This window comes from Lotus japonicus, chromosome 1 (genome assembly GCF_012489685.1).
Source record: "Lotus japonicus ecotype B-129 chromosome 1, LjGifu_v1.2".
Taxonomy (NCBI): Eukaryota; Viridiplantae; Streptophyta; class Magnoliopsida; order Fabales; family Fabaceae; genus Lotus; species Lotus japonicus.
Genome location: NC_080041.1, coordinates 135,832,176 through 135,858,635, shown reverse-complemented (window position 1 = coordinate 135,858,635; position 26,460 = coordinate 135,832,176). Strand labels below are relative to the sequence as shown.

The window sequence follows — 26,460 nt, the reverse complement described above, 5'->3', positions numbered from 1 at the left end:
CCAATAAATTGCTAGCAACAAAAGCATCACAAGACCAAAATCAACTTGTACCGACCCTTTGAAAGATGCATCAAAATTAATTTTGAAAATCCCAACAATAGGAGGAGACTAAGCATGAGCCAACAACGATATATGAGTAGGAACAACCGTCAACTCCAAAGGACCGCGCAACGCTAGAGTTCGTAAAAAACGTAAAAACCACAAAGTCGCACTCATATCAAAAAAAAATCTTTGTTATGACAATCTCAAACAACATACAAAATCACACAAAATAGTGCAAGGGCCAAATAAAAATATTGTAATGCTATAACATAAATCACCCTAAAATATAGAATATTAGATTATAAGTGATATTACAACATCATCTATTATACATCAAGTATCCTGATCAACCATAAGTTCTTTTTTCTCCTATGTATCCTCATTCAGACTTAATGTGTATTTGGATACAAGCTAAACCTAACATGAAAATATTTTTTTCTCCAAAAAAGTTATATTCATTTTTTATCAACGTGAGTGTAAATGTTCATTTACAATTATAAGGGTCACAACACGAGTTATGATATATACACACCTCTTCACTCATTTTCCACCTCATTTTCTATATATTTCTCTTTTTTTTATCAATCAAATCACATATAACATCTTTATTTTTTCTCTACTTTCTTCATATTTCTCTCTTCCTCCACTTCTTCACACCTGAAGATATAATTATTCGTCACAACACTATACAATACTCACATGCTTCGTCATTATCTCTATATCCCAAAGGCACTTAAATTAATTTATTCACATGTTTAAAAAATGTGAATATATATATCATAGATATATGTGATGTGAGATGCAAACAGGGTAGCATTGAAGAGAAAGAGAATGAGTTAGTCTAGGTGACTAGGTTCACTTCATCTTCTTCATATAAAAACTGTGTGGACCCCACCAACTCCCCTTGTCCCTCTCAAGACAGAACATACGACTTTCATTTTTGCTTCTCTCTCCTTCGCTTAGAAACTAGAGAGACTTTCTCTCTCTAGAAAGTTGATTTTTTTGTTTTGTTCTTCCTAGATTAGATTTTTTGCACCGATTTCACGCTCTGCTTTATCAATCACACACAGATTTGCCGTGACTTCCAAGGAAGAACAACAACAACAAGATCATTCAAATTCAATCACGGTTTCTTCTCAGGTTTGAAACAAACAAACACAAACTTGAAACTGTTCTAGTTTTGGAACATAACTTAGATCTAATCTTGTTAACTTCAGCATCCATGGTGGTTCAGCTTTTGATTTTGGAAGATTGATTATTCATGGCAAAAGGGTCACTGTTGTTTTTGCTGTTTCTCTCTGTTTCTACTCTGTTTCTCTCTGTTTCTGGAATAGACGTTGAATATGCACACTGCAACTGCGATGACGATGAAGGGTTTTGGAGCATACAGAGCCTCCTTGTTTCCCAAAAAGTCAGCGATTTTTTCATCGCCATTGCATATTTCTCAATACCACTTGAGCTGCTTTACTTTGTTAGCTACTCTAATGTTCCATTCAAATTGGTTTTTCTTCAGTTTGTTGCCTTTATAGTACTTTGCGGTTTGACCCATTTGCTCAATGCCTATACCTATTATGGCCCTCATTCCTTTCAGATGTTTCTCTCACTCACAGTTGCTAAATTCTTCACTGCTCTTGTTTCTTGTGCTACTGCAATCACCTTTCCTACCCTGATTCCCCTGCTTCTGAAGATCAAGATTAGGGAATTGTTTTTGAGGCAGAATGTGTTGGAATTGGGACAAGAGGTTGGGATGATGAAGAAGCAAAAGGAAGCTAGCTGGCATGTTAGGATGCTCACTCGCGAGATTAGGAAGTCTTTGGATAAACATACTATATTGTACACTACTTTGGTTGAGCTTTCTAAGGCATTGGAGTTGCACAATTGTGCAGTTTGGATGCCTGATGAGGACAGGCGAGTGATGCATTTGACTCATGAGCTGAAACCGAGCTCGGCTAAGAATTTTCTTGATTCTATCCCTGTGAATGATTTGGATGTGTTGGAGATTAGAAAGAGCAAAGGGGTGCGGATTTTGAGGCCTGATTCTGCATTGGGAGCTGCAAGTAATGGTGGGTCTGGGGACTCTGGTAATGGTGGAGCTGTGGCGGCCATTCGGATGCCGATACTTCATGTTTCGAATTTCAAAGGAGGGACGCCGGAGTTCATTGAGACATCTTATGCTATTCTGGTTTTGGTTCTTCCAGATTCAAACTCCAGGGCTTGGACCCCCCATGAGATGGAGTTGGTGGAAGTGGTGGCTGACCAAGTGGCTGTAGCACTATCTCATGCATCTGTTCTTGAAGAGTCTCAGCTAATGAGTCAGAAACTCGCGGAGCAGAACCGTGCTTTGCAACAGGCTCAGAAGAATGCAATGATGGCTAGCTTGGCAAGGAGCTCATTTGAGAAAGTGATGAGCCATGGAATGAGGAGACCTATGCATTCAATTCTGGGATTGCTTTCAATGTTTCAGGAGGATAATATAAGACCTGAGCAGAAGATTATCATTGACACAATGTTGAAAGTTAGCAATTCTCTGTCGCGTTTGATTAATGATGTGATGGAGATTTCAGCAAATGACAAAGGAAGCTTTCGGTTAGAGATGAAGCCTTTCCATCTGCATTACATGTTGAGGGAAGCCTCTTGCATTGCCAAGTGTTTGTGTGTGTATAAAGGCTTTGGCCTTGAAATTGATGTTCAGAGGTCTTTGCCTGATCTTGTAATAGGTGATGAGGCAAGGTCTTTTCAAGTAATTTTGCATATGGTTGGATATTTATTAAACTTGTATGACAGAGGGACTCTCATTTTTCAAGTTTTTCTGGAGAGTGATAATGGGGATAAGGATGATAGAAGTCTTGGAATATGGAGATCAAGCGTGCAAAATGATTACGCGTATGTAAAATTTAATTTACAGATAACTGGTAATAGTTCCCATACAGATGAATCAAGTTTAACAAGAAACCATGCTGGTAAGAGGCTCAGCAACATTGAATCTAAGGAGGGCCTGAGCTTCAGCATGTGCAAAACACTAGTGCAGGTTGGTGCATCATTCTTTGTCTTGTTTTTCAAATTTATTTATCAATTTCTCTTAATGGTTGAAGTTATAGACATTATTCCCATATTTAACTGTTTATTAATAAGCACCCCTCCCCCCCTCTTTAGACGTTACACGCTGCTCCATTATTGTATAGAATGTTGATAGTTGGCTGTGGACCTAGGAATTACATTTTATTCTTAGAGTGTGATTCTTGGTGACAAAATTACCGGTACCCTCAATTATTTGAATAGGTGAATATTCCAATGGGGATTTTTTTAATGTTGTTGGAAATGTGCGAGTGTGATGAAACTGTCAATAAAATTAGGCTGTGGTGGTGTAGTTGTCATATCAGATTTAAGAAATAAATGGGAAAAGTGACTTCCAATCATGAAGCCTTTATTTTATCTTGCTGATCTAGTTTCCTGCAGGATGTTGTTGGGATAAATATGCATTGTAGTATGGTTTCTTGTATACTGCAACTTGCTGACTATAGATTCCTAGTTTATATCTAGTGGTCAAAGATTCACCTGATAATTGTCTTGTTAATTTTTTTTTCACCGTCTTGTCATTAGGAAGCTATATATATTGTTTCTCGGCTAGTTTGTCGTACAGGTAGATAAATTGCATCCATTGCAAAGCAATGGAGACTCGTAAGGTGGTGAATGTCAGTGGTCTTCTAAATGCTCAAAGGAGACATCAAATTGGAATATGGTTTGATGTTTAATGTTTTTTTTAATTAAAATATTTTATAAAAAATTTCAGAGTATGAAGTAACTGTAATTGTCATCAAGTTAGAACCATAATTCGGACTATGCCTGTAGGCAAGAATTCAAATGTTCATTAGACACACATTGGTGAAAGAATTTCTTCTAGTTATTCATGGAGATAGTCAAAGTACAGCTGAACTGTTAGTCCAAAATTACTGATGACTAATACTTGACGTGACACTTAACTTTGCACAGATATCTCTGACTGTCTTACAAGTTTCAGCTAATGGGACAAGGGTTTTTCTGTGATAACCCGTAGTTTAATGCCTTTTTCCAGTAAAAAGAAAAGATGCTCTCTTTTCTTATTTATGTCATGTTACACTTCCCTACATAATAGAAGGTCCTTTCATGTTCATCCCAAGTCTATGATGTATAATACTCTTTTGGGAGCCTTTTCCTGTGTAGTCGGAAATATGGATTATCATATGCATCACTTCAGGTAGGTAATAAATGAATATTGAAAATTTGAAGTAGCAGAAAGGACTGGATAAGAATCAATGTTGTCTTCTTCTTTCACTTGTAAGATCAGTTAGTTTTAAAATTTGAACATGAAAGAGACTCGAATTTGCCCCCTTTCATCAGTTGGATTAGGAGAACAATAAGCTGGTTCATGCTTTTAGTTCTGTATACCCTGAATATTGTTGCCTAAAACTAAAATTTGTTCTACCTTTGCCTATTTGCTGACCATGGGTTGCACAAGCATAATCCTACTGAAATGAGTTCAGCAATGTATAATAGTTTTGTAGTTCTGACTATACAATATGGAATAATATGCAGATGATGCAAGGTAATATCTTGGTTTCACCAAACTCTCACGGTTTAGCACAAGGGATGACACTTCTTCTCAGGTTTCAGATAGGATCAGCACATGGAAGATTCATTCTTCCTCCTAAAGATTTTTCAAACACACAGTTTAGAGGGCTTAAGGTCGTGTTAGCCGATGATGACAACGTAAACAGGACTGTGACTAAGAAGCTGCTTGAGAAACTGGGTTGTCAAGTAACTGCTGTTTCATCAGGTCTTGAATGTCTTGCTGCTATAAGTGCTGCCGGTAACTCATTCAAGATCATCCTGTTGGATCTTCACATGCCTGAAATGGATGGTTTTGAAGTTGCAAGAAGGATACGGAAGTTTCAGAGCAGAAACTGGCCCTTGATCATTGCTCTTACAGCAAGTGCAGAAGAACACATAAAGGAAAGATGCCTTCAGGTGGGAATGAATGGATTGATTCGAAAGCCTATTCTCCTGCATGAGATAGCAGATGAACTTAGAACGGTTCTGCTACGTGCAGGTGAAAAGTTGTGAACAATGTTAAGCAAGCATCTCAAATTTCTTAGGTTCTTCAAAATTTACTTCTTGATTCTGACATAGAACCTGGAATTTCTAACATATATACTAGGTTCATTTTGCTAACAATTTTTCTTTTTGATCTTTTAGCCGTATACTGAATTGTGGGTTTCTACCAGGTGTACGGTACTTCTTGCCACCACTTAACAGATGAATACATGATTCTAAAAATGCATTTTATTTCTTTTGGATTAGTATTAACTCTACTTCAATTGATCTCCCGTATATATTAGGTTCTATTTCTAGTTAATGTTAGACACCTTAATACACGTTTCTCCACAACCATAAGATGTGATGTAGTGGTTAGCTTACTTCGTTCTTAATCATGAGGTCGGAGTTCGATCCTTACCTATGAGAATGAAGCAGATGTTATGACTAGTCGTTTATCATTTTGTGTCAGCACTCACAGTCACAGTGATGAGATTAGTCATTGCTGTCGTTGAAAATCTTGGGCTTATTGAAAATTTTTTGCTTTCCCACGCTCATGATTTAAGATAGGCTTAAATAAGTATTTGATCTCTATCCTTTACCTCTGTTTTGGTTTTGGTCCTTCATCGGCGTAAAGATGGGCAATCGTCCCTAACCTTTAGGAAAAGGTATGGTTTTAGTCCATCGACCATTTTGGGTCAACGCCGAAATTCCGGTGACTTATGTGGCATGGCCACGTCAGATTAATGAGGTCAGATGGAATTTGTTTTTTCGTTTTCATTTAGTTTTTTTTCCAAAAATAACCCCTAATTACAGTTTATAGATAAAAAAAAATTATTGACTTTTTAAAACAACAAATATTTGAGGAGTACCATACTCCGAACTTATTTATTGTTATCTTAATTATGATTGTGTATTTGACTAATAATATGATGTGAATGTTTCAAAACATGATTATTTCCAAATGAATGAGGATATCTCTCAGCACAAAAAACTAATATTATGGTGGTTGTAAATTGTAACCCATTGGATGAATATTTAGTTTTAATAATAGTATTTAAAATTCAAGAATCAAATTGATATGATTTTGATTTCAAAAAATTAATCTGATTTCCTTGTTTTTTTCGTTAAAAAATTTGATCAAATTCAAGTTAATTATAAAAGTCAATTACAACGAGTAAATAAAACCCTATCAAAGCCACCGCCCCCACATGAAGAGCCTCCGTGTTGCAGATGCGGAGCCGCCGCTGCCGCCACCACCATCCCCACCGATTCTCATCCCCGACGAACTCATCAAAGAAATCCTGTCGTTGCTTCCGGTGAAATCCCTCGTGCGGTTCAATTGCGTGTCCAAGTCATGGAAGCTCATCATATCCGATCCCCACTTCGTGAAACTGCACCTTCATCGATCTTCCGCTAAAATCACAGACTTTGAACACATTCAGTTACAGTCCTTACCCATCTATCAATCACAAGTATCAATTTACTCTATTCCTCTATTATTCTCATCCCAGAATCAAAAGCCACATTTGTACCCAATAGACAACCATTACAAGTTGATGGGAGTCTGCAATGGCTTGGTCTCTTTCATCAAACTGGAACTTTGCTCTAAAGAATGCACTTGTTGGGTCCGTTTGTGGAACCCAGCTATCAGGTTATGGTCTCAAGTTTCACCACCATTGTCTTTGCGCAGACAACAAAATGGATATTTTGACTCGAGTTTTTGTACTTTTGGGTTTGGATATGATCGTTTGAATGACACTTATAAGGTGGTGGCAGTTTTTTACTATAGGACTCATAGTGAAGAGCTCATGCAAAGTGTGATAAATGTTTACGACATGAGGGGTAGTTGTTGGAGAACTATTCAATCTTTTCCTGATCTCAGTGATAAGCCACCTAAGTTATGCTTAAGTTCAGAGCAAATTGGAGTTTATGTAAGCGGCACAGTTAACTCGGTAAGAATAGTGAATACGAACTTGTTCTTCATTGTTTCTCTTGATTTGGGGACAGAAGAGCACACACAAATGTCGGTGCCATGTTTTCCTCAGCGTGCTGAAGGCATCAATTTCCCACCGGCTCTCGGGGTTCTGAAAGATTCATTGTGTGTTTTGCATAACATCAGCGAGACGAGGTTTGTGATTTGGCAAATGAAGGAGATTGGAGCTCACGACTCTTGGACTCAACTATTTGACATTGTTTTTGAAGGGCATCTCGTCCGGTGGAGGACTCCTATGGAACATCTAACTGGGTTCGTCTTGTTCGAGGATGAAGTCTTGTTGATGTCATACCTCGAACAAGTTCTATATAACAAGAGAGATAATACATTCAAACTTAATAGTATAGCTAATAGGTCTAGTATAGCTAATAGGTCTGATGCCATTAATGGCTTACATGTCCACAATTATATTGAAAGCTTGGTTTCACCTTGTTGAAATAAAGTATAACACTATCACTACCATTGGTATAAATAATGATAAATTATTGTCTTATGCATTACATTTTCCTGTTTTAAGTTTGTTGTATGGATAGATGAATTGCCATGCATTGCAGACTCAAATGATGCTGAATGGCAGTGGTCTCCTAAATCCTTGAAGGAGACATTCTATTTTGAATTGGAACATACATTGATATAACCTTTTGCATTTTCTGTTTCTTAAGTAATAGTAAGACATATCACTTGTATGGCTATCATTAATTTAAGGGGTTACCCTAAAAAAATTGAGCATTCCTCTCCCAATTTTATTGTGTTTTACCTAAATTTCTCTAACCTTACTGTTTAGTTCCTTGGTGGGATTTGACATTCTATTAATTGGTGCTTTCAGAAGGTGGAAAATTTGAAGTAGAAGAACTGGCTAAGAATGAATGCTGTCTACTAGCACTTGTAAGATCGTTAGTTTTAGAATCTCAACATGAAAGAGACTTAGAGCATCTCCAACGCTGGTTTCTTAGATCAGGTGGAGATGCTAAGAAACCGTTTCTTATTTTTGCAGCATTGGAGTTGATCTAGGTGGCAGTTTTGGGTTCTTAACTACCGTGCAGAGTTCCTTGTGCAAGGAACTCTGCTTTTTGGTTTCTTAGCCTTAAACAAATGATATTTTCTCTCACATGCTCAACAGATTTCAGAGGGAAAATTAACAGGATGAAGGAAGATGGAAAATTCACAACCTTAACAACATGAACAGACGAAAAACAACAAAAAAAAAATTACAACAAAAACTCACCTCAGATCGCTTTGCATGTGAGGAAAGGAAACTCCTCTGCGAAATTGAAGGCCTTGAAAGCATGAAACAGGGCCGGATCGTGGCCTGAGGGTGGCGGGTTGGGGGTTTTAGGCCTGGAGAAGAAGAAGAGAGAGGCGAAGGTGGTGGCCCTGTTGGTCACACAAGTGCAGAAAATAAAATGATTTGAGAAGAAAAGGAAGAAGGTGATGGCGGCAGAGAGGTGGAGAGAAGACGAGACGGTTGTTAATGTGGCCGGAGAAGAAGAGGGATGGAACGCAGGGAGGAGTGCGGCTAGGGTTATGGAGAGTGAGAGAGGAAAAGTTGTTTTTATAGTGGGAGACCGGCTGAGCCGGTTTTTAACCAGTTAGTGACCGGTCCAGACCGGTTTAGACCGGCTGGAACCAGTTTTCTGCCCATTTGGTGGTATTTTGACCGGTTTTACCGGTTTTCTGGCTGTTTTGGCATCCAGTTTTTCAATTAAATTATTTTTAGGTTGAATTATTTATTTAGAATTAAATTTTAAATCTAAATTGGGTGAAAATAAATATTATAAATTTATGTTGTATGGTGGGACACGGGTGGGACCCTTCAAATAGTAATTTGAGAAACCATGGGTTGGAGAAAAATCTGGTTCAGTTTCTTAGGAGTTTCTTAAGTCTGATGTGGCAGTATGGACCCACACGAATAGTGCTGAATAGTGTGTTAAGAAACCAAATAAGAATTTTTGGGTTGGAGTTGCTCTTAAATTTCCCCTTTTTCATCAGTTGGATTAGGAGAACAGTATGCTGGTTCTTGCATTTTGTTCTGTACATCTAGAATGCTGTTGCCTAAAACTAAAATTTGTTCTACCTTTTCCTATTAGCTGATCAAGGGTTTCTTCGAGCATCCTTCAATGGATAATCCTACTGAAATGATGCAAGGTAAAGCACAAGGGATGACACTTCTTCTCAGGTTTAAGATGATGTATCTAATAGAGGCATGTTGTATTTAGTGATGATTTTTTTTTAATAGTGGCATGTTGTATTTAGTTTCTCAATAATAATATAGGGCCGTTTAATAGAAGTTTGTTTTCTGAAACGTAATAGCTTTTTTTTTGGTACATCGGAAATTCTGAAACGTAATAGCTAGCAGTAAATATATGATATCTAATTTTCAAAAAAAAAATGATATCTAGCTAGCTATAAATTGATTTTTAAATTAAATTGTTAACACGAGGTGCTTATTAATTACTTGCTTTGCATTTTTTATTTGTAACAGGAATAAAATTTATATGAAATAATAATAATAATAATAATATGATTGGTCATTTAAGCATTTTCACTTAAAATCTCATTCTAGATTTTAGATTTAAATTTTAATTTTAATAATATGAAATTAAAATAATAATAATAATAATAATAAGATAAGTGAGCTAAAAAATTCAGATTTTGTGACTTATCTTAAATATCATTGGTCAACTTAATATTAGAGTAATTTAACCCAAAATTTTATCTTAATTTATTAAGACAACCTAAATTGATTAAAAATATATGTAAAGTAAATCCTATTTTTTTTTAGAATAAAGTAAATCCTAATATGATTTTTTTTTGATACATCAAAAAGAAAATCCTAATATGATTTGAGAAAAAGGTAATTTTTTAAAAAGGTAATTATAATTAAAGGAGTATGCACCGACTGTCACTGTAAAATTTATTTACATAGTTATTCAATTGAATTCTACCAAATTAGAAAAAAAATTAATTAAAATTTAAAGCAAATGTAACAGATTCTCCTGCTCGTCATATTGTGATTTTACACAGTCATCCAATTGAATTCTGTCAAATCAAAAAATATATTTTTGTTTAATTAAATGTAAAGCAAATATAATAGCAAAGGACAAAAAAAAAGCAAATATAATAGATTCTCCTACGTATCATGCAATATCAAATGGATCCGATTCAAATTAATAAAATAAATATGAGTTAGATATTTTTCTTTTTTGAAATCAATATCATTGGATTTGTATATAATACAAGAGGAATGATAAGTACGACGGTAAAACCTACCGAAGATTGGCACCCCCGTTACAAATTGCATTCAACAACATCTGTGTCGTACGTAACAAAGTCATGTTGAGTTGGGTTTCCTGATGAGGGAAGTCGAAACACAGAACCTACCGAAGCCAAAACCACCACCACCACTGCCGCTGCCGATTGTTCCTGACGAACTCATATGGGAAATCTTGTTGTTTCTTCCTGTCAAATCTCTCATGCGGTTAAGGTGCGTATACAAGTCATGGAAGCTCATCATCTCTGATTCCCACTTCGTGAAACTACACCTTCGTCGATCTTTAGAAAACAGCAGCGCAGACATCGCACACATCAAATTACTGTCCGAGGTTCATGCCTACAATCAACCATATGTCTCATATTACTATGTTCCTTTGTTATTCTCGCCCCAGTACCCAGAGAGTCATCGCTTCCACCCAATTGGGAAGTGTTTCAATTTGCTTGGAGTCTGCAACGGCTTGGTTTCTTTCAAAAATTCTTGGAACCAGGTCTGTTTCTGGAATCCAGCTATCAGGTTATGGTCTCAAATCTCACCACCTTTACCTATGCAGCATAAAGAACAAGAACAAGAATACCCGGATGATCAAACAACTTTTGGGTTTGGATATGATGGTGTGAATGACACTTATAAGGTGGTTGCTGTTTCTTACTATGACAATGATAGCGAACAACGCACACACAAAGTGTGGTAAATGTTTACGATATGGGTGGTAGTTGTTGGAGAAGTATTCAATCTTTCCCTGATTTTCCATATATATTAGATCAGTCTCAGCAAAATGGAGTTTATGTGGGTGAGACACTTAACTGGGTATTAAAATTAAACACTGAGTTGTCTGTCATTGTTTCTCTGGATTTGACGACAGAAAAGCAGTCACAAATGTCTCTGCCTTATTCTTCTCATTTTCCTCCGGGCGCTGAAGACTTCCGTCTTATTCTCGGGGCTCTGAAGGATTCATTGTGTGTTTTGTACGTGGTGGACAATACAAGGTTTGTAATTTGGCAAATGAACGAGTTTGAAGCTCACGAGTCTTGGATTCAGCTATTCAACTTTGATTATGGAGATCTTAACCCCTGGTCTACTCCAAATTATCCCATTGGGTTCATCTTGTCTGAAAATCATGACGTCTTGTTGATGTCATGGCATAAACAAGTTCTGTATAGCCAGAGAGATAATACATTCAAATTTACTAACGGAAACCATAACTTTGATTATTTTAGTGTCCAAAATTATGTTGAAAGCTTGGTTTCACCTTGTTTATAGCAATATTAGACTAGATCGTTCCTTTGGGGTGGTGTGGAGGGAAGTAGGAGGGTGGCTTGGATAAAATGGGACGCGGTGTGCAAACCAAAAGAGCTAGGGGGATTATGCTTGAGGGATTAGGGCCTTTTCAATAAAGCACTACTGGCAAAGTGGCGGTGGAGGCTCTTAGTGGATACGGACAGCTTATGGGGGAGGGTCTTGAGAGCAAAATACTCAATCCCAACTCAGTTTGGCTACATTGAATCAGGGGGCAAGAAATCTAGATGGTGGAAGGATATTCTTAGCCTTTGTTTTGAGGATGGTGGGGATAGGTGGTTTGATAGAGCTGTGAGGAGGGTAGTGGGAGATGGCAGAGGGATTAAGCTATGGAAAGATTGCTGGATTGGTCAGGATTTTCTGCAGAACATGTATTGTCGACTGTTTAACTTGTCCCTGCAACAAAATGCTCTTCTTCCTGAAGTGGGCAGCTGGGAACATGGGATTTGGCAATGGTGCCTTAGCTGGCCGGAGACCTTTATTAGCTCGAGAGGAAGAGATGGTGGCGGCTTTCCTCTCACTCTTAAACACAGTCCCAACTCGTGGAAGGAAAGAAGGGGAATTGGGTTTGGTTGGCAGATGCAGAAGGAACTTTTACTGTAAAATCAGCTTTTCACTTATTGCAGGGTCTGGATTTGGAAGAGCCAATAGCAGAATTTGTAAAAATGTGGCAAGCGGCGGCGCCTTCTTCCATTGCCCCTTCTCTTCTCAGGTTTGGCATTCATGTCATAAATGGCTGGGGATCCCCACTGTAGTACCAGAAAATTTCAATTCTCACCTTATCCAGTTCGGTGGAGAGCTAAGGACTAGTAATGCAAGGAGGGGAATTAATCTGTTTGGCTGGCAATTGCTTGGACTTTATTGATGTCGAGAAATCAAGCTATTTTCAGGAATTTACAGCAGGATTCAGAGAAGATATTTGAGCTTGCACAAACAAGATTTTGGAATTGGTTGAAAAGATATTTGGCTGGCAATGTTCTGTTTTGCTGTGTAAACTGCAGTAGCCTTAGTTTGGAACAGAGCTGTTTTCGTTGCTTGGCAGTTAGAGGTCCTAGTTTTTTTCCTCTGTTTGTTGGGTTACATTTCTTTTATTTGTATTCTTTGGGTTGGACTTTGGAGTACCCGTAGTACTCCCCATTCATCCAATTTTGCTTACCCAAAAAAAAATTAGAGTGTGGTGGGGTTATTGGCATATCAGATTTAAGAAAAGAAATAAATGGGAAAAGTGACTCTCACTTAGAAAGCCTCTATTTTATCTTGCAGCAACTAGTTTCCTGCAGGATGTTGTTGGGAGTAATATTCATTACACTATGGTTTCTTAAATTCTTCAACTTGCTGACTCTGGATCCCTAGTTTATGTTTAGTGGTTAAAGATTCAGGACTCAGGAGATATAATAATTAAATAGAATACCAATACTAGAATGGTCAATGGTATCCACAGTTCCACATCAATTATTTCAGGCATCCATGCATTACAAGTTAGCAAATGACTGTATGCAACATAGTTAGATTCACCTAAATGTCTTGTTAAACTCTTTGTTCATCATCTTGTCATTAGGAAGCATATATATGGCTTGGCTAGTTTGTTGTTTGGGTAGAGGAATTGCCACGCATTGCTTTGCAGTGCAGACTCATATGATGCTGAATGGCAGTGGTCTCCTAAATCTTCAAAGGAGACATTCTATTACAAATTGGAACATACATTGGTATATATATATAACCTTTACGTTTACTGTTTCTTAATTAAAGCAAGATTTTTTCTAATAGAAAATTTCAAAGTAAAAAATAACAGTGATTGCCAATAAGTTAGAATCATAATCCTGACCGTGTCGGTAGGCAATTGCTCAAATGTTAATTAGACATACGTTGATGGACCGCAGTTATTCTCAGATTTTAGTTAGTGGTTACTTTAGTGAAAGTATTTCTGCTAACTCAGCTGAACTGTTGCTCTGTTAGTACAAAATCAATGATCACTAACACTTGACAGTTACACTTACACATAGTTTTACCTAGATATCTCTCCGAACACGTTTCAGGCTTTCAGCTAATGGCAGTGGTCTCCTAAACGCTCAAAAGAACAAAGAAACATCTGGATGCTATGTTCTGTTATATAGAATGCTTTTGGCTTTGGATTCAGAATGAGTCTCTACTCTAGTACTCTTATGGAGTTATGGTAATGCTCTCTGGCTCTCTCATGTTTGTTCTGCTCTTCTTTGGAAAAAAAAAACATTCAAATTAGTTTCTGCCTCTTTGAGACACTTCTATTGCCTTCCAGCCCTCCCTTTTTCTTAGAAAAACTTTTACATACTGATACACTACTTGTGTGTATTTGTTTTTCTTGTTTTATCTACTGCTTTAGCCTCTTTTTTTCATTTATTTTTCTGTCTTTTTGTTTTGGTTTGATTAAATCTTTGCCGGTGCTTATTGACATGGTTTAGATGTAATGCATTATGTATGGTAGAGTAGTTTCTAAATGATGAGTTATCGTTTTTTTATTGTAAGACCAAAGAAAATGCATATAAGATAGCACAAGGGGTGCTATAACCCATATACATTCGAAAAGCATCGTATTAATTGGATGTTTTATAAAGTAGTTTGCGTTTCTAAATGTAGAATTTATCGGCTTTTGTACCCTACTGGTATAATTTATTTTGGAAATTACAGGTTTGAGGTACTTTTTTTTTTATTTACCAAACTAGTATAAATCGCCACTGACAGTGGCGATTCTTTTTTTTTTTTTTTACTTTTTTACATTGGCGTTTTTGTTTTTTTTTTTTTCGTTTTTTACATAAATCGCCAACCATGTTGGCGTTTTCTCTTCTTTTTAAAAAAAATTTTTTTTTTTTACTTAAAATTGCCAACATAGTTGGCGTTTTCTTTTAAAACTGCCAAATAGTAATTAGAAATTTAGAATGATATTTAATCAATTGATACTCACACACAATTTTGACTCAAAAGACATGCCTACCACAAGTTCACTACTAACATTTTGGCTACCATTTGCCCTTTCTTGTGTGTAACCATCTGGAAAATTTGTATCTTCAAATGCTTCACTGTTAATATTAGTGTAGAAAGGTGATAACGTGACATCATTTGAAGGTTCTCCTTCACATTCCTCATTTATATTATCCTCTTCTTCACTGAAATCAGACACATTATCCCTAATTAAAGTATTATCAGAAACACCTGAACCACCAATGAAATTATTTGACATCTGCAAATTTTAAAAGACCATATGAATATTTTTATAAATATAAATGAGAATTAGAGTAAAGCTAAGACAACTATGTATAAACAAAAGTCACAATTTTACCTTGGAAATTTAAGAAACAACTCAAGAAATCTTCTAGTAAACAGAAGGAGCTCAAGTGTGTTAGAAGTCCCACATTGGCTAGAGATAAGGCCAATCAAGTGTTTATAAGGGTTGTGCAAACCTCAACTCTTGAGCTAGCTTTTGTGGTTGAGTATAGGCCTCTCAATTTCTAATATGGTATCAGAGCCTATCCTAGATCCATTTGTTGTGTGGAGACCTCCCATATTTGGGCCACCCGTTGTTGTTCCCACGTTCCAGTCTGTTCAAATCCTGGACGTGAGGGGGTGTGTTAGAAGTCCCACATTGGCTAGAGATAAGGCCAATCAAGTTTTATAAGGGTTGTGCAAACCTCAAGAGCGTGTTAGAAGTCCCACATTGGCTAGAGATAAGGCCAATCAAGTGTTTATAAGGGTTGTGCAAACCTCAAGAGCATGCCCAGTAAAATTTAACTTGATAGTGAATGAATTTGAAAAAGGAGCTCAAGTGTTCAATCCAAACATCTGTATGTATTTGTTGTGTAACAATATGCTTATGAAGGTGCATATTTATAGGGTCTTAATATATTAAAAAAATATAAAATAAAAAACCAACATGATAGGCGATTTGAAAAACAGTGGAGGAAAAAACAAAAGGTATAAAACGCCAACTGGGTTGGCGATTTTAAGAGAAATAAATAAATAAAAGGAACAAAAAGAAAACGCCATGGCAATTTTAAAAGAAAACGCCAACTATGTTGGCAATTTTAAGTTAAAAATTTTTTTTTAAAAAAAAAAAGAGAAAACGCCAACATGGTTGGCGATTTATGTAAAAAACGAAAAAAAAAAAAAAACAAAAACGCCAATAGCATTGGCGATTCTTTAAAAAAGTAAAAAAAAAAATAGAATCGCCACTGATAGTGGCGATTTATACTAATTTGGTAAATAAAAAAAAAAGTACCCCAAAGCTGTAATTTCCAAAATAAATTATACCAGTTGGATACAAAAGCCGAATTTATCAGCAGTTTGAAACATCCACAATTTGATCTGCAAATATTGGCATGTAATACCTGTCGTAAGGAACAAGATGCCAGAATCATTTAGTGACATCTGAGGAGCTGGCAACTGAGGCAAGCGCTGGGAAATTTAGTAGTCAAAGCTCTCTGAAGTTGCAAATTAAACCACCACTGATATTTTTTCTTCTTCTTGCAGTTCAATCAAGTCTTGAAGTGTATGATATATTATTATTAGCCAATTAGCTAATTAAGGGTTCCGCGAGTAACCTTCAAATGGATAATCCTACTGAAATGAGTTTCTCAATGTGTGATAGTTTTGTAATTCTGAGTTCTGACCATACAATATGATATATTATGCCGATGATGCAAGGTAACATCTTGATTTCACCAAACTCTCTGGGTTTTGCACAATGGATGACACTTCTTCTCAGGTTTCAGATAGGATCAGCACATGGAAGATTCATTCTTCCTCCTAAAGATTTTTCAAACACACAGTTTAGAGGGCTTAAGGTTGTGTTAGCCGATGATGATGACGTAAACAGAACCTTGACTAAGAAGCTGCTTGAGAAGCTGGGTTGTCAAGTAACTGCTGTTTCATCAGGTCTTGAATGTCTAGGTGTCAAGATTATCCTGTTGGATCTTCACATGCCTGAAATGGATGGTTTTGAAGTTGCAAGAAGGATAAGGAAGTTCCAGAGCAGAAACTGGCCCTTGATTATTGCGCAAACAGCAAGTGCAGAAGAACACATAAAGGAAAGATGCCTGCAGGTGGGGACGAATGGATTGATTCGAAAACCTGAAGTTGCTACGTGCAGGTGAAAAATTGTGAACAATGTCAACCAAGCATCTCCAATTTTTTAGGTTCTTCAAAATTTACTTCTTATTCTGACATAGAACCTGGAATTTCTAACATATATACTAGGTTCATTTTGCTAACAATTTTTCTTTTTGATCTTTTAGCCGGACACTGAATTGTGGGTTTCTACCAGGTGTATGGTACTTCTTCCCAGCACTTAACAGATGAAATACAAGATTCTAAAAATGCATTTTATTCCATGTATTGTTAATGGCCATCCAAAAATTGAACGAAGTTTTTGGTTGTGTGATTGATGTATTATGTGTGTGGAAATGATTTTTCATTTTTCCCGGGATGGAATTTGATAACTAAATGCTTTTGTACTCCATGCTTTTGTATTATGTCTTGAGAGGTTTTTCTCAAATGCATCTGATGCAGTATCTTGGTATACTATGGTTTGAAATCGAAATAATGGAAAGTGAAAATGAACATAAATTGGCAATAGTTCCCATTCAGAAGAATCTAGTAAATCATGGGAACACTGCATGCTGTTCAAAATCACATATACAACATGTCTGTCGTGCTAGTTTGCTGCCAAGAACATGAATAATGTTAACCATTCAAACACAACAACACCTATGTTAAGTATAATTAATATGTTCCACTAGATAACAAACATGCTTGATTTGTCCTTGTCCATGTTTGGAACAAGCTCTTGTAATTTTCTCATTCGTTCACTGACCCGAGTTTGGCCATTATTTCCATTCACTGCATCATAGTTTCCAAGTTCCAACAGTGCATATCATGGCGTCGAGTCCTGCAATTTACATATACATAACTTCTCCCAAGCCAATAAGAAGGAATAAATTCATCTTCATAGCATCGTACCATAGAAACAAAAATCTGCTCAACAGAGCAAGATACAGAGGTACGATACCATTTCATGTTCTCAAACAAAATGAAAGGTATAGAAGCATAATGGTTAGCTGATGTGATGCAATAAAATAGAAGAAATTAAAAATCTCAACAAGAAATACTTGTTCAAACTAAAAAACAACCAAATAGGGGGGTTAGAAGAGCAGAGGAAGCAAAGTTCCTACAAGATGAGAGCACATTGAAGCCATTGGCTATTGAATTAAGCTTAACTCTTCCACAAGTTGAACAACGTGGAACTGTCAATCAACACGCCTCTTCTGTGAGTGAAGAGTGGCTTTGAATTTTTTATAACACACCGCATTGAACCATTGGAAGGTGGAGGGAGCTTTTACCTCTTTAGGTGGTTCCTTCAATCTAAATGTTGCTTCAAAATCTGAAAGGTTTCTTCCGTAACACACAAAAATACCCCTTATGAATAGTATTTATAGATGGATTGATACCTCCCAAAGGCAAAACCACCACCCAACATGATGCAGCAACTCCTCCCACTCTCTGTTGCAGATACAGAGCCGCCACCACCAATTCTTATCGACGAACTCATCTGGGAAATCTTGTCGTTGCTTCCGGTGAAGTCCCTTGTGCGGTTCAGGTGCGTGTGCAAGTCATGGAAGCTCACCATCTCCAATCCGCAATTCATGAAACTGCACCTTCGTCGATCTTCAGCTAAAGCCGCAGCAGACTTCGCAGACAGCCAAGTAGTGGTCATGACCAAAAGAGACCATATCGCACACAGTCCATTACTATCCAAGTTCCACATTGTCCATGATGAAACCTTCACCGCCGACGAACCCTGGCCGGTCCACGCCCTACGCGAACCCTTCAATCAACCACATGTCTCAATCTGCTATGCTCCTTCGCTATTTTCATCCCAAAACAATGACAAACTAAAGGGCCATTGTCGTTTGATTGGAGCCTGCAACGGCTTGGTTTCTGTGATCAATGAAGGATACAACTCTGCAGAGTCTGCAACGAAATTATCATGTTGTAACTTGAACCCAGCTACCAAGTTACGATCTCAAGTGTCACCAACTTTGTCTTTGTGTTACAAACAGTTTCACTCTTTGATCCATAGTGTTTTTCGTATTTTTGGGTTTGGATATGATCCTTTGAATGACACCTATAAAGTGGTGGTGGTTTTTTACCACAGGAATCATCTTGAACACTGCATGCAAAGCGTGGCAAATGTTTACAACATGGGTGATGGTTGTTGGAGAAGAATTCAATCTTTCCCGGATTTTACACGTGAACATTGGGGGCGCGGAACAGCACCGGATCAAAATGGAGTTTACTTGAATGGAACAATAAATTGGGTGTTAAGATTAAACATCGCGTACGACATTATTTCACTTGATTTGGGGAGCGAAGTGTGTTCACGATTGTCACTGCCTTGTTTTCCTCCACCTGGCCCTAAATGCGTTTACGATCTTCCGCCAATTCTGGGGGTTCTTAAGGATTCCTTGTGTGTTTTGCACAATAATAACGATAAGACGTTTGTGATTTGGAAAATGAACGAGTTTGGAGCTCATGAGTCTTGGACTCCGCTATTCAACTTTGATTTCAAAAAGGAAGATCTATATCGTTTTGATAAGTTCTTTTTTTCTGAAAATGATGAAGTATTATTGATGACACTCACCAAACAAGTTCTATATAACCACAGTGATATCACATTCAAATTTAATGATAGAGTTCATAACTATATTCACGATTGGAATAATATCGAGAATTATGTTGAAAGTTTGGTTTCACCTTCTTGAAATTGAATTTAGCAATTGGGATCATTGAGTCGTTCATCAAGGAGAAGGCCAAAAGACATGTGAACAAACTTGTTTGGATCGAGGATCATGTTTGAGTGGATTAGTCTATATTGGGCCAGCCCACATATTATTAAGTACCTATATGTTCTTTTCACTAAGAGTTTCTAGATAGTTCCATTGTAAGATATTGGGCCTCCATGAGAGCTCTTTCTCTGTAAGACCCAGGATTTTAGAATTAAATAAATAATTAATTTCCAACTCACGCATATGATTTTGTGTAAGCGTGAGGGAAACTTGACTTGTGTTTGATGTTTGGATTAGTATTATGAAGAAGAAAGTTCAGGAAATGACCAATAATAGTACTATAGTCGCTATAGGTTCTAGCACGAGCTTTATTCACTTCCGCCTTAGGGCGAAAGCGTTAGTAAATGGCTAATCTGCTCTTAAAGCACTATAGAAACGAAATTCAAAAATCTTTAGAGGAATGTAAGAATTTTCTCTCACTCCTTTCCATGACAAGTGTTTCGATACGAAACCCTGGACTGTACACACGATAGATTTCATTTCTCGGAAGTTTGCCGAAACTAAGTTCCTGACAACTCAAGAACCTTAAAGTTAACCTTGGATGAAGAATTTTTCTATTCGGAGCTTCAAACGAAGATTCCACACGCGCACACCCATTTCTTTCGATGTTTCCAATCTTTCTTCAGAAGGAAGTTTTCTCATCCGATATCAATTGCAAAAAGTAATTTTTCGGGTTAAATCGATTAATACCGGTATTGGATCGTTTGTTTAAATTCCAAGAAACCTGTTCTGAGTTCTAGAATTCTGTCGTCGGATTCTATCTTATAATTCACAGAGGAATGTGCAGGAAAAATCGGAATCGCGAAATTTTCATTTTCCCGCGTTTTCCATCTCCAATAAATAGAAGAAAAAACAAAAAAAATCACATTTTCCACCATAGATGGTCGTGGGTTTGAGAGGAAGAAGGGGAGGAGAGTTTTTCGCCATTTCTTGACGGTTCGACGTGTCGTTCGTTGCTACGCGTAGACCTCGAGGTACTGATGTTATTCCTTACCTCTGATCGTAAATTCTGTCACTTTTTTCTATGTCTTTCTGTGCTCAAAGTTTTGAGCTTTTTGTAAAAGTGTCCAAATAACTTGATTTCTCATATTAAACTTATTCCCTACATGCCCAAGAGCATGAATATCCAGTTACTTTCTGCTGAATCTCGCCGAATCGCTTCAGAAATCCAATTATGTGGAAATACCAAAGTTAAGAAAAATAAAATTCGTATATATTTTTTTGGGATGATATGGAGGTAACACGTGACAAAACCTTCTAGAAAAAAAATCTTCCTTTAGTATATAGATAGATACATAGATAGATAATAATGATACAAACTTTTTTATAAGATTGATAATAATGCATGTGAATTTATTATTTGATCGTCAAAAAAATCTTATTATGATTTGAGGGAAAAAAAGGTAATTATTCGGTATGATATATCATTCAATATCAAATTGATCTGTTTCTTTATTTCAAAAAAATAATATTTGATCTGTTTCATCTATTTATAAAAAAAATTGATCCGTTTAATCGTTAAAAAAATGATCTGATTCAAATTAAAAATCAATATCATTTATATATAGTGCTGCAATATTATTTCATGTTAATTTGTAGTATTTCATTGAGCGAGTTTTTTTTTTTTGACAGTTGAGCGAGTATTTAATAATGGGCGAAAGTCCTCTATTTAATAAAAAATAATAATGATACGAACTTTTTTATAAGATTGATAATAATACATGTAAATTAAATCTTAATATGATTTGAGGAAAAAAAGGTAATTATTTGATATCATTCAATATCAAATTGATCTGTTTCATCTATTTTTAAAAAAAATCTGATTCAAATTAGAAATTTCTATATTTTGAAATCAATATCATTTATATATATAATGTAATATTAGACGAAGGAGTAAAACCTACTAAGTGAGTAAGTGTATTTCAATCGATGACGACAAAAAAGAAAAACGTACGGAAGGCAGATGCAGAGTCGCCGCCACTTCCTGACGATGTCATCAGAGAGATCCTGTCATTCCTTCCTGTCAAATCTTTGTTGCGGTTTACGTGCGTGTGCAAGTCCTGGAAACTCATCATCTCAAATCCTCAATTCGTGAAACTGCACCTTCGTCGATCTTCCGCTAACATGGCAGACTTCACACACATCCAATTATTGTCCGAGGTTTGTAATGACTTTGACGATGAAGACTTCGAATCACGTATATCGTTTTACTCTGTTCCTTTATTATTCTCACCCCAATACCAGAGGGCCATCTCTACTACGCAACCCCCGGTTTCACTCTTCTTGGAACCTGCAACGGCATGATCTCTTTTATCAAATGGAAGTACACATTAGAATACACTCCTCGTACTTGTTGGATCTGTTTCTGGAACCCAACTACCAAGTTATGGTCTCGAGTGTCGCCACCGTTGTCTTTCCATGACAAGCAACACCCAAGTTATAAAACTTTTGGGTTTAGATATGATGGTGTGAATGACACGTATAAGGTGGTGGTTGCTTATGCCGAAGAGCACCAGCAAAGTGTCGTAAATGTTTACGACATGGGTGGTAGTTGTTGGAGAAGGATTCAATCTTTCCCTGATGGTGTGCCGAATGAAGTATCTGTAAATCATTGGACGAGACCTCAAGAGGGAGTTTATGTGGGTGACACACTTAATTGGGTATTTAAATTAAACACTCACTTGTCTGCCATTGTTTCTTTGGATTTAGTGACAGAAAAGCAGTCACAAATGTCACTGCCTTATTTTTCTCCGAGCTCCAAATACCTCAAACTTATTCTCGGGGCTTTAAAGGATTCATTGTGTGTTTTGCACAATGTGGATGGTAGAAGGTTTGTGATTTGGCACATGAAGGAATTTGGAGCTCACGAGTCTTGGATTCAGCTATTCAACTTTGATTTTAAAATTCACCTTATCAATCCTTTTGGGTTCGTCTTGTCTGAAAACGATGAGGTATTGATGATGTCACGGGAAGAAGTAGTTCTATACAACCAAAGAGATGATATATTCAAAGTTAAAAGTGGACTTGGTTGGGATATGGACTTTAGTTATTGTAGTGTCCAGAATTATGTTGAAAGTTTGGTTTCACCTCGTTAAAATATATCAAAATTATGCAGTTTTTAGTTTTTGAGTGATTTTTCTCAAATTCACCTGTTGCAGTATCTAGGTATATTTTTTTTCGGTTAAAGTATCTTGGTATTTACTATGGTTTGAAATCATAATAATGGAATGTGAAAATGAACATAAATTGGCAATAGTTCCTATTCTAATGAATTTTAACAAGAAATTATGCAGGCTTAGCAACTCAGCACGTGCAAATGGATTAGACATTAGGCGCTGCTCCATTGAGTTTTTTAGAAGAATATGAAGAATCTGTATATTTCAGATTAACCATGAGTTTACAGATAAATAATCAATAACAGAAAATGTAACCATAAGTGATAGTTCTAACATCCCCGCAAGCTGGAAGCGGTATGCAACTGTTTGTATCCCTAGATAGAATAGATAGTCCTGGAAATTTGATAGAAACATAATTTGGTTCATATTTTTCTTGAAGTTGGTGATATGGTATGAGCTAAACAAATCTCTAGTAGTTAAACTTAAAGGTGCTTATAAAAGTGTTTGTCTGGTTTCCATGAACCTTGTGTAAAAATCATTGGGTCAAATCATTTTTGTATAGTTACATAGATGTTTGGAATCATCTCGGAGAATTGATTTCAGTTCCAAAAATCAATTTTTTAGAGTAGCTCCACTGGACACAATCCAGTGGACACAATCAATTATGTGATTTCACAATAATACTTGTAAATATCACTTGTCATAAATGTATCCGAACATGAATCATTTCACTTCAATTCACTTTAAGCATAAGTACTTTTACCACAATCAATTCTATTCAAAACCAACACTTATAACGATCCAATTATCCAAACATGTGCTAAATTTTATTGAAGTTGGCTTCTAAGGTTATGCTGGTCATATCAAATTATTCCGTGATTGATTAGGATATCAAATTAGCATTCTTGGTTTCCTTCTATTTACACCAAAGTTTTGAGGAATGAGTTACCTAAACTATGCATGATAGTAAGAATATTGAGTTTCATGCGCTGAACATTCATTAGTTTGTTAACTGAATAATTTAATCTTACAAACACAGTGTGATTATTCACTCATTGGCTTCAGCTGAAGGTTGTTAAACAAGATTATCTGCAAATAGTGGAAGTAATAGTCAACTAAGACAAACATACAATAATTTTGTGTATTCTGTTCGTTATCTGTCATCTCTTAAGTCTAGAGTCTGATTATCTGATTCCCTTTTCTTTCTTGAAGCCAACAAGAAGAGGAACGGGAAAATATGTCTGAAGGAAAATTTGCAGTGGCAGGTTTTAAGCCTCTTTTCACCTGCTCTTTCACCAGTCCTTTTTTTTAGTATGCATGTGTAACTACTTAATAGGCAAACCGTATTCTTAGAATATCCATACTAAAAAAACTGAAGTGATTGATGATATTACTGAACTAGTTTTCTGATTAACCTTTTTGTCTTAGTTTCTTATAGGAGGAGAGCTTCCTGTTGGACTTCTGATTCTTTTAGCTTAGTATCTTATTTCTTCCTTGACTTTGCATACCTTTTCAATCTTGGCTGGGAGCAGCATAGTATACTTTTGTGTCAAGTGAATTAAAGTAAAATATTTCTTATATTTGTTTATGTGGGTATAACATGTGTTTGGCTCTTGCATTCTTGTAATATATATATTCTTACACTTTTTGTTATATTTTCAATTATGTACACTATAATATCATTTTAGGCTGTCACATCCAATCGTAATCATGTTCACAAATCTTATACTTTATTCTTACTTATGTGCTTAGTATTGAAAAACTATGTGGGCAGTGGGCACTGATATGTTGTATATCTCTAGCAGTTGAGGTCAAAGAAGAAGATCAAGTAAGTTATGGATGCTATTGTTTGTCTCTTGTTGCGACTCAGGACTAGTAGTTGATTTATATTGCTACGTACAATTGGAGATATTCCTATATTGAGGATTTGAGGTTAACCGGTTTATAAATGGACTTGGATTTATTTGTGTAGCATTCGACTATGTATGCTATGATCTGTTTAAACTTTAAATACTTCCATGTCATAATCTATTTCATTTTTCAGTCTATATTTTTTGGCATCTCTTATTGTGTCCTAGTCACAAGTATTGTTAAAAGATCGTGTATGTTGTGTGGTGTCATTGATAAGGCAATGACATTAATACTAGATCTGTTACGCTGTTATTCGATCTTCATCTTGTTTTAGAATATAGAGCTATTACTTCTTTATTCATCGCTCTATCTCGCTATTCAGGAAGAATTCAGAACACTCTCCGCATCGGAAAACTCTTTGTAAACTCTTGCCTCTTCTGTAAGCTAGTTTATCATCACCGGTATCTTCTGCTTCTGTCTGGATCTGGAATTTTTGATGCTAATTGTGTCTCATCCTCTTTTGATTTTACTGTTTCCTAATTTCTGACTTGGTTGTCACATTCCATATAAAAGTTGGTGCATGAGTTAGTCAAAATGATGCATATGGTTCCAGCTTGTTCATTCTTTGGAGGTGTTTGTTTCACGGATTGGAAAATGATACTCGGGAATCTTGTTCCCGGGAATGTTATGATGAGAATGTTATTTTTTGGCATCTCTTATTGTGTCCTAGTCACAAGTATTGTTAAAAGATCGTGTATGTTGTGTGGTGTCACTGATAAGGCAATGACATTAATACTAGATCTGTTACGCTGTTATTCGATCTTCATCTTGTTTTAGAATATAGAGCTATTACTTCTTTATTCATCGCTCTATCTCGCTATTCAGGAAGAATTCAGAACACTCTTCGCATCGGAAAACTCTTTGTAAACTCTTGCCTCTTCTGTAAGCTAGTTTATCATCACCGGTATCTTCTGCTTCTGTCTGGATCTGGAATTTTTGATGCTGATTGTGTCTCATCCTCTTTTGATTTTACTGTTTCCTAATTTCTGACTTGGTTGTCACATTCCATATAAAAGTTGGTGCATGAGTTAGTCAAAATGATGTTCATTCTTTGGAGGTGTTTGTTTCACGGATTGGAAAATGATACTCGGGAATCTTGTTCCCGGGAATGTTATGATGGGAATGTTATTCTCAGACATCTTTAAAAAATTTGTTTGGTTCACAAAATCAGTTCCTGAGAATCTTTTTTAATATTCCTGGGTATAATTATAATATATGTTTGGTTCAAAATGTATATTCCTGAGAATAGATAGTAAAATTCTTAAAATACCCTTCGCGGTAAAAGACATGGGTAGTAGGTAATGGGTAGTGGCGATTCAGAGATTTCACACCAAAAATCTCATTCCCTTCTATTCAGGATTCAACTTACCCACCTCTCCATCATGAGAATGAGAAATGCTTCTGGATGGGCATATGACTTACCCAGGAATGAAAGATACTGTATATTTTTTTCAAATCTGCTACCAAACACTGGAATGTAGATTCCGGCCCAAACATTCCCGGGAATCATTTTCCAATCCGTGAAACAAACGCCCCCTTTGAATTTTGTTTTTTGTTGTTTTGAAAAATTATAGAAGTAGCTAGCAACTTCTTCTCATGTTGAACAATTGTCAAATGCAAAGGGCCTCACCTTTTTAATTATTTTCATTTTTCAGTGCCTTTCCCCCTTCTCATAAGGGGGACTCGCTCCTTGCTGCTCTTCCAAGGTAAGTTTCTCTTCTATTTTCTTAATTTTCTGATGTTAGTTTAATTCATCTGATTCTGCCATATGCTTGTTATTTCATGGTTGCTTTGTGCCCCTGATTCTTTTACTTTTGGCTTTTTGGTTTTATGGAAAAGAGATTGAGATATTTGATTAGGATAGGAAAACTATTTGGTTAG

The 26,460-nt window shown here is 36.4% G+C and overlaps 6 protein-coding genes across 7 annotated transcripts; all 6 read left to right on the top strand.

Annotated features, from left to right (window-relative positions):
* Positions 1-951: 951 nt before the first annotated feature.
* LOC130731328 (protein EIN4-like) lies at positions 952-5,378 on the top strand. 2 transcript variants are annotated; one of them, XM_057583591.1, is made up of 3 exons: positions 952-1,182; positions 1,260-3,070; positions 4,615-5,378. In XM_057583591.1, exons 2-3 carry the CDS (start codon positions 1,304-1,306, stop codon positions 5,140-5,142), a joined length of 2,295 nt encoding a protein of 764 aa, XP_057439574.1. In that variant the 5' UTR covers positions 952-1,182; positions 1,260-1,303; the 3' UTR covers positions 5,143-5,378. The 2 variants fall into 2 exon arrangements, with proteins under 2 accessions (XP_057439574.1, XP_057439573.1); XM_057583590.1 differs by having other exon boundaries at positions 952-3,070.
* A 945-nt stretch (positions 5,379-6,323) lies between these two features.
* Positions 6,324-7,544, top strand: LOC130727258 (F-box/kelch-repeat protein At3g23880-like). Its single transcript, XM_057578381.1, has one exon. The coding sequence runs from the start codon at positions 6,324-6,326 to the stop codon at positions 7,542-7,544; it is 1,221 nt and encodes a 406-aa protein (XP_057434364.1).
* A 2,917-nt stretch (positions 7,545-10,461) lies between these two features.
* On the top strand, positions 10,462-11,073 carry LOC130727241 (F-box/kelch-repeat protein At3g23880-like). The gene has a single exon (XM_057578380.1). The coding sequence runs from the start codon at positions 10,462-10,464 to the stop codon at positions 11,071-11,073; it is 612 nt and encodes a 203-aa protein (XP_057434363.1).
* Positions 11,074-16,159: 5,086 nt separating this feature from the next.
* On the top strand, positions 16,160-17,022 carry LOC130732756 (protein EIN4-like). Its single transcript, XM_057584748.1, has one exon. The coding sequence runs from the start codon at positions 16,337-16,339 to the stop codon at positions 16,799-16,801; it is 465 nt and encodes a 154-aa protein (XP_057440731.1). The 5' UTR covers positions 16,160-16,336; the 3' UTR covers positions 16,802-17,022.
* Positions 17,023-18,172: 1,150 nt separating this feature from the next.
* On the top strand, positions 18,173-19,807 carry LOC130732755 (F-box/kelch-repeat protein At3g23880-like). Its single transcript, XM_057584747.1, has one exon. It carries the CDS (start codon positions 18,182-18,184, stop codon positions 19,466-19,468), a length of 1,287 nt encoding a protein of 428 aa, XP_057440730.1. The 5' UTR covers positions 18,173-18,181; the 3' UTR covers positions 19,469-19,807.
* A 1,674-nt stretch (positions 19,808-21,481) lies between these two features.
* Positions 21,482-22,647, top strand: LOC130727225 (F-box/kelch-repeat protein At3g23880-like). Its single transcript, XM_057578379.1, has 2 exons — positions 21,482-21,749; positions 21,797-22,647. The coding sequence occupies exons 1-2, from the start codon at positions 21,482-21,484 to the stop codon at positions 22,645-22,647; spliced, it is 1,119 nt and encodes a 372-aa protein (XP_057434362.1).
* The last annotated feature ends 3,813 nt before the right edge of the window (positions 22,648-26,460 follow it).

Excerpts from the sequence above, each read along its gene's own strand:
- LOC130727225 (XM_057578379.1), top strand. The coding sequence starts at position 21,482 with ATGACGACAAAAAAGAAAAACGTACGGAAGGCAGATGCAGAGTCGCCG. Across the intron at positions 21,750-21,796 it reads CGATGAAGACTTCGAATCAC|AGGGCCATCTCTACTACGCA; the intron begins GTATATCGTTTT and ends CCCCAATACCAG.
- LOC130727258 (XM_057578381.1), top strand. The coding sequence starts at position 6,324 with ATGAAGAGCCTCCGTGTTGCAGATGCGGAGCCGCCGCTGCCGCCACCA.
- LOC130732755 (XM_057584747.1), top strand. The coding sequence starts at position 18,182 with ATGATGCAGCAACTCCTCCCACTCTCTGTTGCAGATACAGAGCCGCCA.
- LOC130727241 (XM_057578380.1), top strand. The coding sequence starts at position 10,462 with ATGAGGGAAGTCGAAACACAGAACCTACCGAAGCCAAAACCACCACCA.
- LOC130732756 (XM_057584748.1), top strand. The coding sequence starts at position 16,337 with ATGCCGATGATGCAAGGTAACATCTTGATTTCACCAAACTCTCTGGGT.
- LOC130731328 (XM_057583591.1), top strand. The coding sequence starts at position 1,304 with ATGGCAAAAGGGTCACTGTTGTTTTTGCTGTTTCTCTCTGTTTCTACT. Across the intron at positions 3,071-4,614 it reads TGTGCAAAACACTAGTGCAG|ATGATGCAAGGTAATATCTT; the intron begins GTTGGTGCATCA and ends AATAATATGCAG.